Source organism: Microcaecilia unicolor, chromosome 7 (genome assembly GCF_901765095.1).
Source record: "Microcaecilia unicolor chromosome 7, aMicUni1.1, whole genome shotgun sequence".
Taxonomy (NCBI): Eukaryota; Metazoa; Chordata; class Amphibia; order Gymnophiona; family Siphonopidae; genus Microcaecilia; species Microcaecilia unicolor.
The window spans coordinates 247,245,596-247,262,538 of record NC_044037.1 but is presented as its reverse complement, the minus strand read 5'-3'; the positions used below and the strand labels follow the sequence as shown (position 1 = coordinate 247,262,538).

The following is a 16,943-nucleotide window of genomic DNA, read 5'->3' as shown; positions in this document are numbered from 1 at the left end:
CATACGATGAATTTGTTGCTTAGTCTAAGATGTTAACCTGTATGGCGGAATCTAGTGATCATCTCAAGAGATGAATTAAAGATAGATGTCATATAGCTAAAAATAAAATGTGAAAACTTAAAACAGTTACTAATAGGAGATTAATGCCAGATTTGGTGTGTATATTGAATTTTCATATTTATCACATAATATACAAAGAATCATACCTAAACATTGGCATGTATTAGACACACATATTTTAAAGACATTACATAGTCATTGCTTATTCATGTAATTTAAACTTGAGGAATCATTTGGTTCCTTCAGTTTTGCCATCTCATAAGGTTTCATCATTGCCAGGTATGGGCCACAGACCATATAGTGCAAAAATCTGTTCTTATGTAAGCACTCAATGAAGGTTTCTTCATTTATTCATCCAGCCTCTGGTAAAGAATACAAGCTGAATTTTACTAGTACATGTAACTCTAGCCTTGTAATTTATGTCATTATATGCCCATGCAAGCTCTTTTATATAGGCAAGACAAAAAATGATTAGAAAAAAAGCAGATCAAAAAAGACAAAAAAATGGAACAGGAGGGTAACAGAAGTGGTTTATTGCAAGGTTACCCGACGTGGCCACGTTTCGCCCTCAGGCTGCGTCAGGGGTATAAAAAACTACAAAATTAAAGTACATAATGAATAAAACATAAACATCACATAGTATATTTTATAATAAAACATATCTAAAAACGCAATCAAATCATATAAGATAAAAGCAGATCAAATCTAAAAACATAATACAATAAAATATATCAATTCAATCAGTTAAAAATATTCAGATTAAATATGCATGCAATAAAATAATAATTTTAATACAAGACATAAGATATCAACACAAAATATATCAACAGAACTGCATAAGACAGGTGGAGATATACAACACTAAAATTACTGAATGACCGTACATACTAAATATCACCTACCTAATAGGGATATGTTTTATTATAAAATATACCATGTGATGTTTGTTTTATTCATTATGTATTTTTATTTTGTAGTTCGTACCCCTGACGCAGTCTGAGGGCGAAACGTGGCCACGTCGGGTAACCTTGCAATAAACCACTTCTTCTGTTACCCTCCTGTTCCATTTTTTTGTCTTTTTTGATCTGCTTTTTTACTTTTGGTTTTGCTATTTCTGTGGCAGATCTTTGCCTTTATTTGTTTCTGTCCGAAAAAATGATTAGGACAAGAATAATAGAGCATAGAAGTTGTCTTAATAGACAAATTAGATCTGCTCCTTTAGTAGAACACTGGATTGAGAAACAACATACTATAGGTCTTCAGTTCTTTGCATTTAAAATGCTGAAACAAAGTTGGAGAGGAGGAGATTTAGATAAGGCTTTATTAGAGTTAGAACAAAGATTAATTTGAGTTAAATTCTATTGCTCCACTAGGTCTGACCCAAGAAGTTGAGATGGCCCATTTGAGATGGCCCATTTTTTGTGAGTTTGATGTCTGTCTCAATCCAGTACACTTCATTATTGTAGTGTCCTTAGAATTATGTCTTATTGGTTCAAATAAGGTTTTTTTTGTTGGATAGTAGGGTTAGTAATCATTACAATTACAATGACATATGTTGTTTTTATGTATGGTAAGTTTCATATATTCAGTTAATTTTTGTGAGTCAAGATGTGATTTTTGTAACATCATTATTTTTGGACTGCCTTTGTCATGGATTATCTTGACATTTTTAAATAGCCCATTCTTAAATATCTTTCTGATTAGGGTGATGTTTAGGTTAAACTTGCGTTTTTAACTAGCTTTTCATTAGTGTTCTGTTTATAACAGCGAGTACATATGATCTCTCATGGTTACCTTGTTTTATGGGCTGGTTATTAAAGCACTAGTATAAAAGGCCAGTTTCGGTAGGCAATGAAACGGGTGCTAGCAAGGTAATCCCTCCCCCTGCAGAGTCCCTCCTGTCTCCCCTGCAGCCACCCATCTGGTCTCAGGACCCCCTCCCCACCAACCCTCCTCTGCCCCTGCAGCCACCCATGTCCAGTGACCCTCCTCTCCCCCTGCAGCTACCCATGTGCAGCGACCCTCCTCTCCCCTGCCCCCTGCAGCCACCAATGTCCAACGACCCTCCTCTCCTTCCCCTTGCCCCCCTTGTAGCCACCCATGTCCAGCGACCCACCTCTCTCCCCTGCCCCCCTGCAGCCACCCATCTGGTCTTGGGACTCCCTCCCCACCTCCCTCTTCCCTGCCCCCCCGCAGCCATCCATGTCCAGCGACCCTCCTCTCCCCCTGCAGCCACCCATGTCCAGTGCCCTGCCCCCCTCCAGCCAGCCATGTCCAGCGACCCTCCCCTCTCGAAGCATCACCCAAGCCCCTCTGCAACGGCGCACCACCCAAGCCCCTACCCCCCCCCTCGGGCACATCAACCCCCTTCACCCGCAGCCGGCAATACTAACGCCGTCCAGCCGCTGCTGCGTCTCCTGTTGAGCAGCAGCGGCCGGTACAAAAAGAAAAAAGCCAAAAAAAGATTTTAAACCTGAAAAAGGGCTCCGTAGACAGCCATCTGGCATTGGCTGTCGTCTCTGCACCCGCTCCTCCTCTCCCCTGTGACGTCACTGCACTCCTCCGGGGTCTTCCTGCAGGGGCAGTGACGTGGAGGGGAGAGGAGGAGTGGCTGCAAAGACGACAGCCAATGCCAGATGGCTGTCTACGGAGCCGCGTTTCAGGTTTTAAATCTTTTTTTGGCTTTTTTCTTTTTGTACCGGCCGCTGCTGCTCCACAAGAGAAGCAACAGTGGCCGGACAGCGTTAGTATTGGTGGCTGCGGGTGGCGAGGGGGTTGATGTGCCCGAGGGGGGGTAGGGGCTTTAGTGATGCGCCAGGGGAGGGTCTTGGGTGATGCGTTGTGGGGGGGGGGTAGGGGCTTGGGTGTTGCGCCGAGGGGGGGCACTGAGCTGATTCATAGGCAGGGGGAGGAGTAGGGAAACATGCTCCGTGTGTTTCCCTACTCCTCCCCCTGCCTGGCTCGTGCTTTTGCAGGGCAGGAGCTTGGTTGTTGCGCCGAGTGGGGGGGGGGGGCACTGACAGCTGTTTCCCAGGCAGGGGGAGCCTACTCCTCCCCTTGCCTAGGAATCGGCTGTCAGTGACGTCACTGACGTACATCAGTGCATTCTAAGCTGCCTAGCAGACCACCTCCAAGGGAGCCACAGTCCCAGGCACATTAGAACGTTGAAGGTGAGAATTATTATATAAGAAGATATTATTATGTGCAGTTGTAATAGACATACTGTCACCTCTACATCATTATGCACCATTGTGGGTGTGTACTAATGCATATTTACGCATTGATATAGAAGTCATGCATTGATATAGAGCGGAGGAGTAGCCTAGTGGTTAGTGCAGTGACTTTGATCCTGGGTAACTGAGTTCGATTCCCACTGCAGCTCCTTGTGACTCTGGGTAAGTCACTTTCCCCCTCCAATGCCCCGGTACAAAATAAGTACCTGAATATATGTAAACCGCTTTGAATGTAGTTGCAAAAACCTCAGAAAGCCAGTATATCAAGTCCCATTTCCCCTTCCCCCTTATGTTCCAACTACTGAAGTTGCTGTCAAAGCCTACTCCAGCCTATTTGAATCTGTCTTGTCCTTTGTGGGGCACAGACTGTAAAAGTCTGCGTGGCACTGCCCTCACATTCCAAATTATTGGAGTCTATATCGAAGCCCTCTCCAGCCCATCCTAAACTGGATTGCTGTATGCGGGATATAGAACGTATGGGATAATTAGTGTGTGGCCATTAGTGATGAAATACAAAAACTGACCATTTATCAGCAGTGCTAAAAGTGTTCTTAGCACTTGGAAAAGCCCCATACTGGGCTAGCACAGGCTACTTTTTAGTGCTGCTTAGTAAAAGAGCCCCTTTAATCTTTAGACTTAAATATGGTTAGTATTGCACTCCTACTAATATAGTTTGCTATTTTCTTCCATGCAAATTATCAGGCTGTCCCTACAGTAATTCACAGCACAATGAACGGGGTTTCTTACTGAATGACATACTCAATGTATGCGTACAAAATTGGACTATTGTAATAGCCTTTTCTTGGACAATACAGGGGCTAGAATTCATGCTGTGCAGGTAATTCAGCATGCTGCTTTATGCGTGATTTTTGGTTTGGGACATTTTGAATCTGTTTCAGGTGCAGTGAAAGCCCTTCATTGGTTGCCAATTGCATATAGAGTTCATTTTAAGTTGTTAATATTGGTGTTTGAGACTATATATGATTCAGTTCCTGTCTATTTTAGGAAGGTGTTGCAATGCTATAAGCCTAAGTGAGTATTACGTTTTGAAAATACACTGCTCTTGATTGTTCTGTTATTTAAATACCTGCGCTCCACTATGACGACAAAGGCAGCATTATCCTATGCTGGCCCTAGTGGGTGGAATGAATTACTGTTGAGACTTCATTTGCTGCAGATGTTTGACATTTTTAAGAAACAGCTTAAGGCATTTTTGTTTGCAGAGGCATACTTAGGTTTTTAATGTGATGTCTGTATTTTATGAAAATGAAAGAGTACTATATATATGTACTAGTAAAAAAGCCCCGTTTCTGATGCAAATGAAACGGGGGCTAGCAATGTTTTCTTCTGTGTGCATGTGGGAGTGTGTGTGTCCCTGCCCTCTGGCCTCTCTCCCCTCCCCCCTCTGAGTCCTTCACTGTTACAGAGCCAGCGATTTGATTTTGTGCTCTGCTGTTTTCCTTCACTGACTGTGTTACAGAGAGGGCGGGGCAGACACTCATAGGGAAACCGGATATCTCGCCCCCTTCACACTTCCGGCTGGAGGCTTCATAGAACGTTGGTGTTGCCTTTTATATAGAGAGATATGCTGATTATGTCTTATACTTGATTTTGTCATATTACTGTTTGTTTTCTTGTAACCCACCTAGTTAGTAGGCAGGCTATAAATATTTTAAAATAAATACATTTCAAATTCATTTCTGGATATTTCTGTTCCCTATACAGTGAGAAAATGGCATTTCGAAGGGTAGTAAAAGGAACTGTTCTTCTTGGAGGAGGCGCTCTCACAGCAGTTTTTGGAATCGCCCAGCTGGCTGATTATAGAAAGAAACAGGTATGTGGAAATTTGTATTTTATGAAACATTAAATTGATAACATTTTAGTAGCAGTTACACATTAATTGTTAGCCATTTATTGCATTGAAAAAAATATAGAATGTTTCTAATTGGCTAATCTGCATTCCAGATTTTGTAGGACTATCCTTGATTTTTATGTCAAGGAATTTTGTTTTATAAAAAATTGAGAACTTTTTCAATTTTTAGAATTGATACTGATATAGTGTAGTAAATATTGGATAGTGGTGTCTAAATACTAGAAGGGAAAGGGAATGGGACTTGGTATACTGCCTTTCTGTGTTTTTTGCAACTACATTCAAAATGGTTTACATAGTATATACATGTACTTATTTGTACCAGAGGCAGTGAAGGGTTAAGTGACTTGCCTAGAGTCACAGGACACTGCAGTGGGAATCAAATCCAGTTCCCCAGAATCAAAGTCTGCTGCACTAACCACTAGGCTACTCCAATAGTTACGCTAAAAATGTAAGAGAAAAGTTTTAGGTGTGGGTGCAGATATGATTGCCATGGCCACCACAACCATAAATGGCAGTGGGGTGATGCTATCCAATGGAGCCTGGTATGCATGGTACCCAGTGTTCTGTATCTTTAAGAAGATTCTGGCAGCATCGCACCATTCATGTGAGAGTGCTTTCCTGCTCGACGTGAGCATGTGGGACCAGAAATCTTTGTTTTTCCATGGAGCAGAGAGGTGCGTTTGGTGAGCTCTAGTGGTTCATATATTTTTTATTTTTTCAGGTGCCTTTCCTCGTAAAACGTAGGCTTTGTTCTCATAATTTTTGTTATCTTAATAATTTCTCCCTATCCCTTTATTTGTGAAGAGTTTTTGGCAAGCTTAAACTTTTTCTTGATTTTTTTTTTTTTCACAGCTTCTGAGGCTTGCTTAGGCCTGAGCACCTGCTGGGGTAGTCTTTTCTTTTAATTAGGTGATTTCTTTATATCTCATAATTGTGTCATTTGATTTTGCACTGGCTGTTTTTCCCTCAATATTTGATGCTTCCAGACCAATTTGTTGATATTGGCAGCATTGGTCCGTATGACTGGAGGAGCTGCTTTGGACATTGAGGGTGCACGAACATGGAGGAAGTCGTCTTCTTTTTTGACATTGGGCAACTGCAAGTCCTTGTCGAACCAGTCTTCATCTGACTGGACACCACTGGATTTGACGACATCCTCGTCGGCACTGAGGGACCCCAATATCATGCATCAAGCAAAGGCAAAGAAGCACTGTTCCAGGAGCCCTGGATCATTGGCATCCCTGATACCTCCGGTCCCCCTGAAGATCCCCCCCCCCCCAGGTTCGGGGAGGGCTGGAGATCTGGTGAGTCTCCAGCCCCCCCTAACTCCCCCAGCAAAAGGTCCCTGGTGGCCTAGTGGGCGACCAACCAACCCCCCCCCCCCCCCCAACGACCCCTTTATATGGTGTATAGCCCCGCCCAGCGCATCCCAGGATACACTGGGCAGGGTTGGGCGCCGCCATTTTGTGGCGTTGCAGGAAGCGGAGGGAGGCAGGCTACCTTCCCTCCAACACACAAGGTAGGGGGGCAGGGGGTACTGGACCACCAGGGACCCCTTGCTGGGGAACTAGGGGGGGCTGGAGACCCATCAGATCTCCAGCCCTCCCTGAACCTGGGGGGGAGGGAATCGTCGGGGGGACCGGAGGTCCGCCGGTCCTCCAGCCCCCGTTGCTTGGGGCAGGGGTAGTTGGGGCCTGGTGGTTCCATGGACCTCCGGTCCCTGTGTTTGACAGGTTTGGGCTTTTGACAGCCCAGACCTGTCAAACAAGTGCGGGAGGATTGTGTTGAGCGCATGCTCAGGCACAATTCCCGGAGTTCTACCCCATGATCAGAGATAATTTACTTAAATTTTCATGCAATTATCTCTGATCATAGATCTAATAATGCCCCGCACTGTTCCAGTGCTATTTTTGGAGCACTGTTTGGAACAGCGCTGGGTTTTGATCATCTGTCTACAAGAACGAGGAGTCTCCTCTGCATCCCACCTTCAGTCCTCGCGTAGAACTGGCATCCCTTCAACTGCACGACGGTGTCTCCAAAATCCTGCTTGCTTCCAAGAAAAATATCTCTAAGAGGTCATATAATTTTAAATGGAAGAGGTTTGCTGTCTAGTGTGAGGACAATGCCTTAGATCCTTTTACCTGTTGTACACAAAAACTGTTTGAATACCTCCTACACCTCTCTGAGTTTGGTCTTAAAACCAACTCTGAGGGTTTACCTCAGTTTGACTGGGCTTAGTTTCTACATGGTGATGGTAAGTGCCATCTCTGTACAGTCTCTAGTTGTTCGAGTCATGAGAGGTTTGCTTTTGACTGAGCCCTGAATCAAACCTCCTACAATATCATAGGACCTCAACATCGCCCTCACTCAGCTGATGAAAGCTTCTTTTGATCTGCTAGATGTTTGCTATGTGAAGTTCTTGACTTTGGAAAGTTGTGTTCCTGTTGGCAGTCACTTCAGCGTGCAGAGTCAGCAAGCTTCAGACCTTAGTAGCTGCTCTACCTTATATGAGATTCCATCCTAACAGAGTGGTTCTCCACATGCATCCTAAATTCCTTCTAAAGGTGATGTCAGATTTCCACCTTATCACAGGTCAATGACTTAACTGTAGTTAACATGAGAACCTTCTTAATTCAATGAATCACACATGTCAGTTCCTACTCAATCACTGTTCATATCATCCAATGTTCTTTTTACCATATACTCCAATGTTTTTAATGATGCATCTTATACACTAATCATAAGCTCTCTGGTGTCCTCAGTGGTGCCTATTGCTACATCAATTTAATAGCAATATAACTGGCACCCACCTCCTCATCAGCATACCCTCTGAACTTTCTTTTTTATATTTTTGATATATTCAAGAATGAAGTAATTGATATTTAATAAATACTCATCTTAACTGATGTCAGATGGGGTGGGGAGGGGGGGCTTTTTCTATTGTCCAACATAACAACTACATGAGAACAGACAGTCAATAGTTCTTCCAACATTCTTTCCCAAAACCTCATGCCTGTCCTGGTGAAAGTGCATTGTACACTTTGGACTCCAAGCAATCCTTGGTCTTCTATATGGTTAGAACTAAAGCTCAAAGACAGTTCACCCAGCCTTTTGTTTCCTTTAACCCAAACAGGATGGGTCAGCCATTGGTACATACACCCTATCAGACTGGCTGGCAGATTGTATTTCCTTTGCATATGCCCAGGCTGGGCTGACTCTTGAGAGTCGTGTCACAGCTCACAGTTTCAGAGCCATGGCTGTGCCGGTATCCCACTTGAGATTAGCTTCCATTGAAGAGATTTGCAAAGCTGCAATGTGGTCTTCTGTCCACACATTTACATCTCATCATTGCATTGAACAGAATACCTGACATGATAGTCGGTTCAGTTAGTCAGTTCTGTAGAATCTGATGTCTAGAATCCAATGCCACCCTCCTAGGCCCATTTTTTATTCTGTTCCAAGCTGCACCCTCACAACAAGACTGTAAATAAGTTGAGGTTGATTGGTTTCTGGTTGGCCTTGCCGTTGCAAGTCCTTTTGGTGAGCCTGGTAGCTGGGGATTTCCATATGTGTGAAACACAATGTCCTGCTTGTTCTAGTAGAAAGCAAAGTTACTCACCTGTAGCAGATTTTGTCCGAGGACAAGCAGGGCATGTATTCTTACGCCCCATCCCACCTCCTCTAGGATAGGAGTTTTATTCTTTTAGCTTTGATATTGTTGCTACTGGTCCTGCTCACTTACGTTGGGCGGGAAGGCACTCGTGTCTTATCAGATCAATCCAACGCTTATTACGCAGCTCCATATTAAACATTCTCATACACTCATTGATGATTAGTCAGCTTGATTATTTTAATTCTCTATATATGGGCCTCCCTAGTTAAGGATTGACACAGGTTACAGTTAATTCAAAATACTGCCATTAAGCTTATCAACCACCTTAGAAAGTTTGATCATGTTGCACCTTCTCTCAAAGAGGCATATTGGTTTCTAATTTCACATTTCATCATGTATAAAATCCTTCTATTAGTATTCAAAATTCACACTTTTGATGAACCGGCTTACCTTTCTAGATACATTATTACAATCTCCTTCCCTTTACCTATCCTATCCTATCCTTGTCTACCTTCCCTACTCCAATTCATTATTCTTGGGCACTGTTGCCATTATATTTACCACAGTTTATAATATTCTTCTTACATGTACTTTGTAATGCTTTTCTTTACTATGTAAGCCGCATTGAACCTGCTGTATGTGGGAAAGTGCAGGGTACAAATGTAATAAATAAATAATTCCATACTACCCTACCAGGACTCTCATCTGCGCAACAACATTGCTTTCATGTCCCTAGTTAGAGACATACATGAACATTTGGTAAATATCATTATTCTCAGTCCAAGGACCAGAACTGTGGAGCACCCTCCCACCTTACCTGCACCAACTTTCCTCAGTAGGCCAATTTAATACCAAAATTAAAACCTTCCTGTTTTGCAATGCCTACCCCTAACCTCATCCCCTAAAGTGCCCTTTCTGTCCATTTGAAGATGTAGATCCGGTGATCCCACTGTGGGGTTCTATAGCTTGAGTATGTCACCCTATCATTCTTCCCCTACCCCCCTTTTCTGTCAACAGTTGTATTTCTACCCTTCTCACTTCCTGTCTGCTATATACTAGTTGTCTGGTTTTCCTATGTGTTTAGACTGTACGCCGCCGTGATGGTTTGTACTGTAGGGTGGGTTAGCAAATCTTCATAAACTTGATGTGTGGTGCAATGCTCCAAAAGCTTCTTAAGGATACAGAATGTTGGGTAGTGTCTGCACTGGGTTCCGTTAGATGATGTCACTCCATATGTGAGAATGTGTCCTGCTGTCCTCAGAGAACTTCTGCTACAATTGAGTAACTTTGATTTATTGTACTACTTTATAGGTAGCTGAGGATTATAAATATTTTAAATTAATAAATTCTAAGTCTTCCCTTATTCTGTCAACTGGCTATATAAAGCAAGTCAAGACAGGAGAGGAGTTTGGCCACACACGTTTTTTTAAAGTGCTGAAAGTACTAGGATGGATGACATCCTAGGATTTTGAGAGGAGCTGTTTTTATTCCATCCCAGTCTGTGGAGTATATGGGGAGTTTCTTCAAAAGAAGGAGAGGTTCTATGCCCTTGGAGGAAAAAGTTCATAGTTTTCCAAGTTTCCAGATCTTCCTTTTCCATTTCTGTCCCAAGCTTAGTTAATTGTTGCCCATTCTGGAGTTACTTGGGATAAATTTTTCCCATAGTTTTGAGCCTTGTCTCGTCTCTGAGTTACTGACCAAGGAAAGACATTTTTGTCTACATTAAGTTTGGTTTTGATGGATTTTGGAAACTGAATAAAACCAATTATTTTTTGCTATATTCGATGGTTTTTCTTCCTCTCTTCTGAGGTGTGAAGAGTTGAAGGCGGCATTGAGCTTTGTCTTCATGTGCTGGCATGGAGACATAACCCACTGGTCTGGTGGGACTCAAGTAAAGGATATTAACAGGTAAGTGCTTGTTTAAATTTCACCTTAATTTTTAGCTCCTGCAACAGCAAAATAAATGGAATTATAATCTGTAATTCTGGCAAAAATATTGTAGCTTGGCACAAGCAAAGATCAGTCTATTCTACATTTTAGAAACTTGGTAAATATTGCTCTGTCACATTTAGAGTATGTTTTCTTTGCTTAATTGTAACGATCAAGTTAATTATAAGGAAAGGGAAATGTATTATTGTCATTAAAGAAAGTGGCACTTAGATTGTTACATTTAGAATATCCTAGAGTATTTCATCTTTAATCACAAGACAGAAGTTCTTATCTGAAAGTCTTACCAGGATTTACTCAGGCTAACATTGCTTTAAGTGGCTTTACAATTAAAAGATGATTACGTTATTGTAATTGGGTGTTTTAATTGACTGATCTGCTGGGTAGGTTCATTAAAAAAAAAAAAAGCCCTCCTTAGTCAAGTTATTGAAGGTTCTTTAAATTAGTTAAGAAGGGAAAGCACTTCAATTATTCCCTCTTCCTGAGAATTTAGTCTATCTAATTATGTCCATCTATACAAGGGAAGTGAGGTTCTCTTGTACATTTAAAGTGTACAATTATGTCTTAAATTAATTTTTTATTCCAGTTTGATAAACTGGTGGAGATAAGTCATCTGTTCGTGGGTTTGAAGATACGAGGCTGAGTTTTACATAGCTTAGGGATCTGAAATCATTTGTGATTTATTGTGTTGACCACTGCTTCTTGGCTTTCAGAACTCATAAACAAGATCTCTTCAATAATCCTAGCACTGACAGAAAAAAATCCAGTCATTTGTAATACTAAAAAATGGTATATGATAGTAAGTTGTTAGCTTTTACTCTTATAGAAGATGCTACTTAGTAGAAAAAAAGTTATATTTTACTAGTTTTTTTCTAAGGCGATCAGAAAGTCTGTGCATGCTTTTACATTGAAACTTGCATTAGATACAGAGTACCCATGGACATTGGTACTCACTTTTAATGGTTAATTTTAAATGGAAAATAACTCTCTACTAGGCTTATGTGAAAAATGCTGTTATTTTTCTTTCTTGACTTAAATTGACCTCCAGGAATACCTCTTATAAAAGTGACTAAAGGTTTACAAGTGGTAGAACAATACACATACTTTTGCCATATTTGAGGGGCCGGTGTACTAACCAGTGAAAATGTTTGTGCGTTAGTACTTGTTTTTGTGATGATTATAGTTTACTGGATTTCATATTCTGCCTTTCCTGACAGGATAGCAAAGCGGATTAGAAAGCAAATCAAAAAAAAAAAATTTTAAAGAAGAAAGGAGCGCTATCATTTAAGTATCAGAAAAAGGTAAAGATATAAAAGGTAATGAAGGTGACAAGACATATAGATAGTGTCTCATCCACTTTCAGGCTGCTGGGAAGGGAAAAAAGCTAAACCTTCTCAAGCTTAGCAGTAGGAGGTAACATGTAAGTCTCTTTATAGATCTGACAAGCTTAAATAAGGAGAGGTAGGTGTGAATAGATAATGGAAGAGAATTTCAAAATAGAGTAGCAGCAGAAAACAGCTCTGAAGTGAGTAGATTCAAGGTAGGCCAGTCTAGGTGGAGGAATATAGAAGTGTCCTTCATGTAGTTTTCTTCAAGACCCTTGAGTGTATGTGTGATCATCATGAAAGAGAGGTAAGCGGCTTACCTGTGTAGAGAAATTTGTGTTAAGGCACAACATTTGTTTTGAAATCTGAAGTAAATAGGAAGCCTGTGATGGTGTACTAGCAGTGGTGTTACCTTGTCATATGTCTTGGCATGACACAGAACTCTTATCACCGTATTTTGTATCACTTGTAAATGTTTGATTAAATATTGTGGAAGACTATTATAAATTACATTACACTAATCAATCCGAGAGGTTATTAAAGTATGTACTAATGTTAGGTGAGAATCATTGTCTAAGTAAGAGTGAACCGATCGAAAGTATCGTAAATCCTAAAAGTACTTCTTAACCACGGCTGAAAATTGGCCCTCAAATGTCGGCTGTTGATCGATCAGGATCCTTAGATACTTAAATTGCTTAACAAAAAAAAAATAGATTTGCCACACAACAATAGGGTAATATCAGGGGAAGCTGGGTCCAAAATGTGGCTGTTTTGGGGTTGGAACAAGTTGATTGATAGCCAGCCACTATGAGATTGTGTCTAGACAACTTTGGCGAGGGGCAAGATCAGTATGAGAGGGATCAAAATAAGTGTACAAGAAAATATCATCTGCATAGTAGAAAGCCTTTATACCCCGATTTGGAATGATTAGGGCAAGAGGGCTTAGGAAAATATTGAATAAAAGAGGAGCCAGGATGGAACCTTGTGGAACATGTAGATATAACAGGTTTTCTAAGGAGGGGAAATCGTATTAGTCCCTATATGGCACTTAGTGGCAGCATGGGATTTAAAAGTATTACTTAATGCATTGATTAAGTGTCAGTTCAAATTCTTCAAATGAGTGTGACTTGCAGCTCTTACTTGGACGGCCACTAAGAAAACTGTCTTCTATCATGGCCAGTAGGGAGTGGATGTGTACCAGGATGGGCAGCTGGTCTGAACTTGGCTGGCTGCAGCTGGGCATTTATCTCCACTCCCTCAAAACATAGCTTCTCATTTTCATGTCAGTTTATAAAGTTACCAAGTGATATGTGATTTTTGCATTACCTGGATTTTAGAGTAGTATAGAGATCCATGAAAGCATGTCGTCATTTCATTTTTTTAAGTCTCACCTGTCTTCAAATTCTAGGCAGTTAACAGTCAAAATAAATATTAAAATGACAGACAGAACACAGAAGGGACATAACAAACCATGTCCTCTAAGCTTTCAGGTTTACAGAAGCTAGTTTTTAAGAAACAGAGAAACAGGCTAAATGTGCTGGCCAAACCTTTGGGGTTGGATTTTTGAGGAATACAGTGGATTCTTTCTGTTCTAGGTAGGGAGTACATTTGGTACTTTCCACTAGTTTGGATTGATCTGGAAGGACAAAATAGCAGATACAATTAAACTTATCTGATAACTTTCTTTTCTTGAGTCCTGCCAGACTAGGAAACCACCCAGGACACTTCAGGCAGCAAAACCAAAAGTTTGAAGATATAGTTCACGTAAGAGGGGTAAGGACATTGAAAGAGTGGAATAGGTGGTGAAGGAGAAGAGGCAGAAGCAACATGCTCCGGTCATGCATGCATATGCTCCTCCTCTCCCCCCCACCCCCCCCCCCAAAGGAAAAGAAAATGGGAAAGAAAAAAATTATAGCATACAGGAATGAGGAAATTGTGATGTGCTCTGTCTCTGCCTGCAGAAATAAGTGCATAACCCAGTAGTCTGGACTAGTCTGGTAGGACTCAAGGAAGGACAATTATAACATAACATAGCTAGTGATGGTAGATAAAGACCACATGGGCCATCTAGTTTGCCAATCCATACTGTCCACTATCTCTTCCCCTCCCTTAGAGATCCTGTGTGCTTGTTCCATGTTTTCTTGAATTCAGTTAGTCTGTCTCCACCACAAGATTGTTCCATGCATCCACCACCCTTTCTGTAAAGAAATATTTAGTTTAATTTAATAGTGCTTGATATACCGCCCTTCAGGGGACAATCAGAGTGGTGTATAATAAAAACAGCAGGGAAAGGAGCTACAAAAGCTCAAGATATAGGGAAAGCACAGAGAGAAGTAGGCTAGGAAGGACAATACATAGAGTTAGCAGCCATAGGGCAGGCAGCTGAGCCTGATCAGCTATGAGTAAATGAGAGTAGGACTGTTCACAATGGGAGCGCATTCTAAAGAGATGGAACCACTGCAAAGAAAGCCGAATGATGGGTTGATTCTAAACGGGAACAGTAAACTGGGGAAAGATACAAGAGTGGACCACAGAACTCTGGAGCTTGTATAGGGAGAGATAAGTACAGACAGATAGGAAGGATTTCCAGTATGAAGAACTTTGTTAACCAGGGTAAGGACCTTAAACAATATGAAAGGGAAAAAGGAGTCAGTGATGATGAGTAGGGAGTGGGGAGACATGGAGGGGCATTTTCGAAAGAGGCGTCCAAGTTGCGATTTGGACATCTTTGCAAAGTGGCGAAATCCAGGGGCGAGGAAACCCGTATTTTCGAAACAAGATGGATGTCCATCTTTCGTTTCGAAAATACCATCAGGGACGTCCAAATCCTTAAATTTGGACATCCCTAGATTTGGATGTCTCTAGACATGGACGTTTCTGACTTTTGACGATTTTCGAAACCAAAGACGTCCATGTCACAAATGCCCTAACGCAAGCCATTTGGGAGTGGGAGGAGCCAGTATTTGTAGTGCACTGGTCCCCCTGAAATGCCAGGACACCAACTGGGCACCCTAGGGGGCACTGCAGTGGACCTCATAAATTGCTCCCAGGTACATAGCTCCCTTACCTTATGTGTTGAGCCCCCCCCCCCCCAAACCCACTACCCACAACTGTGCACCACTACCATAGCCCTTACGGGTGAAGGGGGGCACCTAGATGTGGGTACAGTGAGTTTCTGGTGGGCTTTGGAGGGCTTGAGGTTTCCTCCACAAATGTAACAGGTGTGGGGGGGGGGGGGGGGTATGGCCTGGGTCCACCTTTCTAAAGTGCACTGCAGTAAAACTGCTCCCGGGACCTGCATGCGCTGTCATGGACCTGTATGACATCGGAGGCTGGCATGACACATTTTTAAAGATGTTTTTTTGATGGTGGGAGGGGGTTAGTGACCACTGGGGGAGTAACGGGAAGTCATCTTTGATTCTCTCCGGTGGTCATCTGGTCATTTCTGGCACCTTTTTGTGCCTTATTTGTAAGAAAAACACGTCTGGGTGAAAACGTCCAAGTGTTCATCAGGGATGTGCTTGTTTTTTTTCAATTATGGGTCAAGGACGTCCAAGTGTTAGGCACGCCCAAGTCCCGTCTTCGCTACGCCTCTGACACACCCCCTTGAACTTTGGCCGTCCTTGCGACGGAGTGCAGTTGGAGACGTCCCAAATCGGGTTTCGATTATACCAATTTGGATGTCCCTGGGAGAAGGATGTCCATCTTCTGATTTATGTCGAAAGATGAATGTCCTCTTTCGAAAATGAGCCCAATGGTCACATCTATGCGTATAGCAAGCGAATAGCAGTGTTCTGGACCATTTGAAGACATTTGTCAAGAAATTTAGGAAGGGTTAAGTAAGCAGTGTTAAAATAATCCAAGTGTGAGGATATCAGAGAAAAGAACAGGCGTGCACAGGAATTATCATTCAAGCAACTATAGAGAGATCGGATAAGAAAGAGGGAATGAAAGCAAGCCCAGACTGAGAGTTAAAGGATTGTTGAGGGTCTAGAGTGACTCCCAAATATTTGAGAGAATAAACTAACTGCAGAGGCAAATTATGAAGAAGAGTAGTAGAAGGAGTGAAAGAGTGACCAGTTATCTAGATTGCAATGGATTTTGAAGGATTCAAGATAAGACGGTTAGTTGTGAGCCAAACATCTATCTTACTTAGACAGGTTTGAAGATATGAAAGTTCCAGATTAGAAGGATTTTGTGGGTAAACTAGCAGAATATTGTCAACGTAGATATAAAACTTAATATTTGAGGATTGTAACCGGCCAGCTAAAGAGATTGAATAGCTTTGGGGAGATTATGGAGCCTTGGGGGACACCACACTTAAGGGGTAAAAGTGAAGACTGTGAATGAGGGAGCATAACCATGAAAGTTTGATCTTTCAGAAATGAAGAAAATGAGGACTGGACTTGAAATTCTGGGGGAAGCTACTTTCTCTAGGAGGGGAGCGTGACTGACAAGGTAAAACGCAGTGTTAAGATCTAAAGAGACAAGAGTATATATACCTCAGTCAAGAGGATCATGCAGATGATTAAGAAGGATGGTCATGATAGTTTCTGTAGAATGATGTTAACGGAAACTGGAATGGAACGGGTGTAGAAAGTGGGAAGATTTGAGATGTTAGGTTAATTGATCCAGAACAACTTAGAAAGAAAGACAAGGTTGGAAATGGGTCTGTAGCTAGACAGCATGCAAGGATCTAGCAATGATTTCTTGATAATAGGTTTGACTACAGTGGTCTTTCTTAGATTACTCCTAAGCCTACCCCCTTTAACCTTCTCCTCTATTTTACCATATTGTCTATTTTTTCTTCCATTTGTATCTTTGTTTTCCTGATTACCAGCTTATTTTAGCTTTTCTAGATTTTGTTGCCTGTTTTCCACTCTCTGTGATCT

The 16,943-nt window shown here is 41.8% G+C and overlaps 1 protein-coding gene across 3 annotated transcripts in view; it reads left to right on the top strand.

Annotated features, from left to right (window-relative positions):
* Window positions 1–16,943, top strand: part of GPD2 (glycerol-3-phosphate dehydrogenase 2) — a 271,268-nt gene that overhangs the window by 33,883 nt on the left and 220,442 nt on the right. For all 3 annotated transcript variants that reach the window (XM_030208750.1, XM_030208749.1, XM_030208748.1), the window contains exon 2: window positions 5,019–5,127. In XM_030208750.1, coding sequence (XP_030064610.1) covers window positions 5,026–5,127 — 102 coding nt within the window. In that variant the 5' untranslated portion in view covers window positions 5,019–5,025. The remainder of the gene's footprint in view (window positions 1–5,018; window positions 5,128–16,943) is intronic.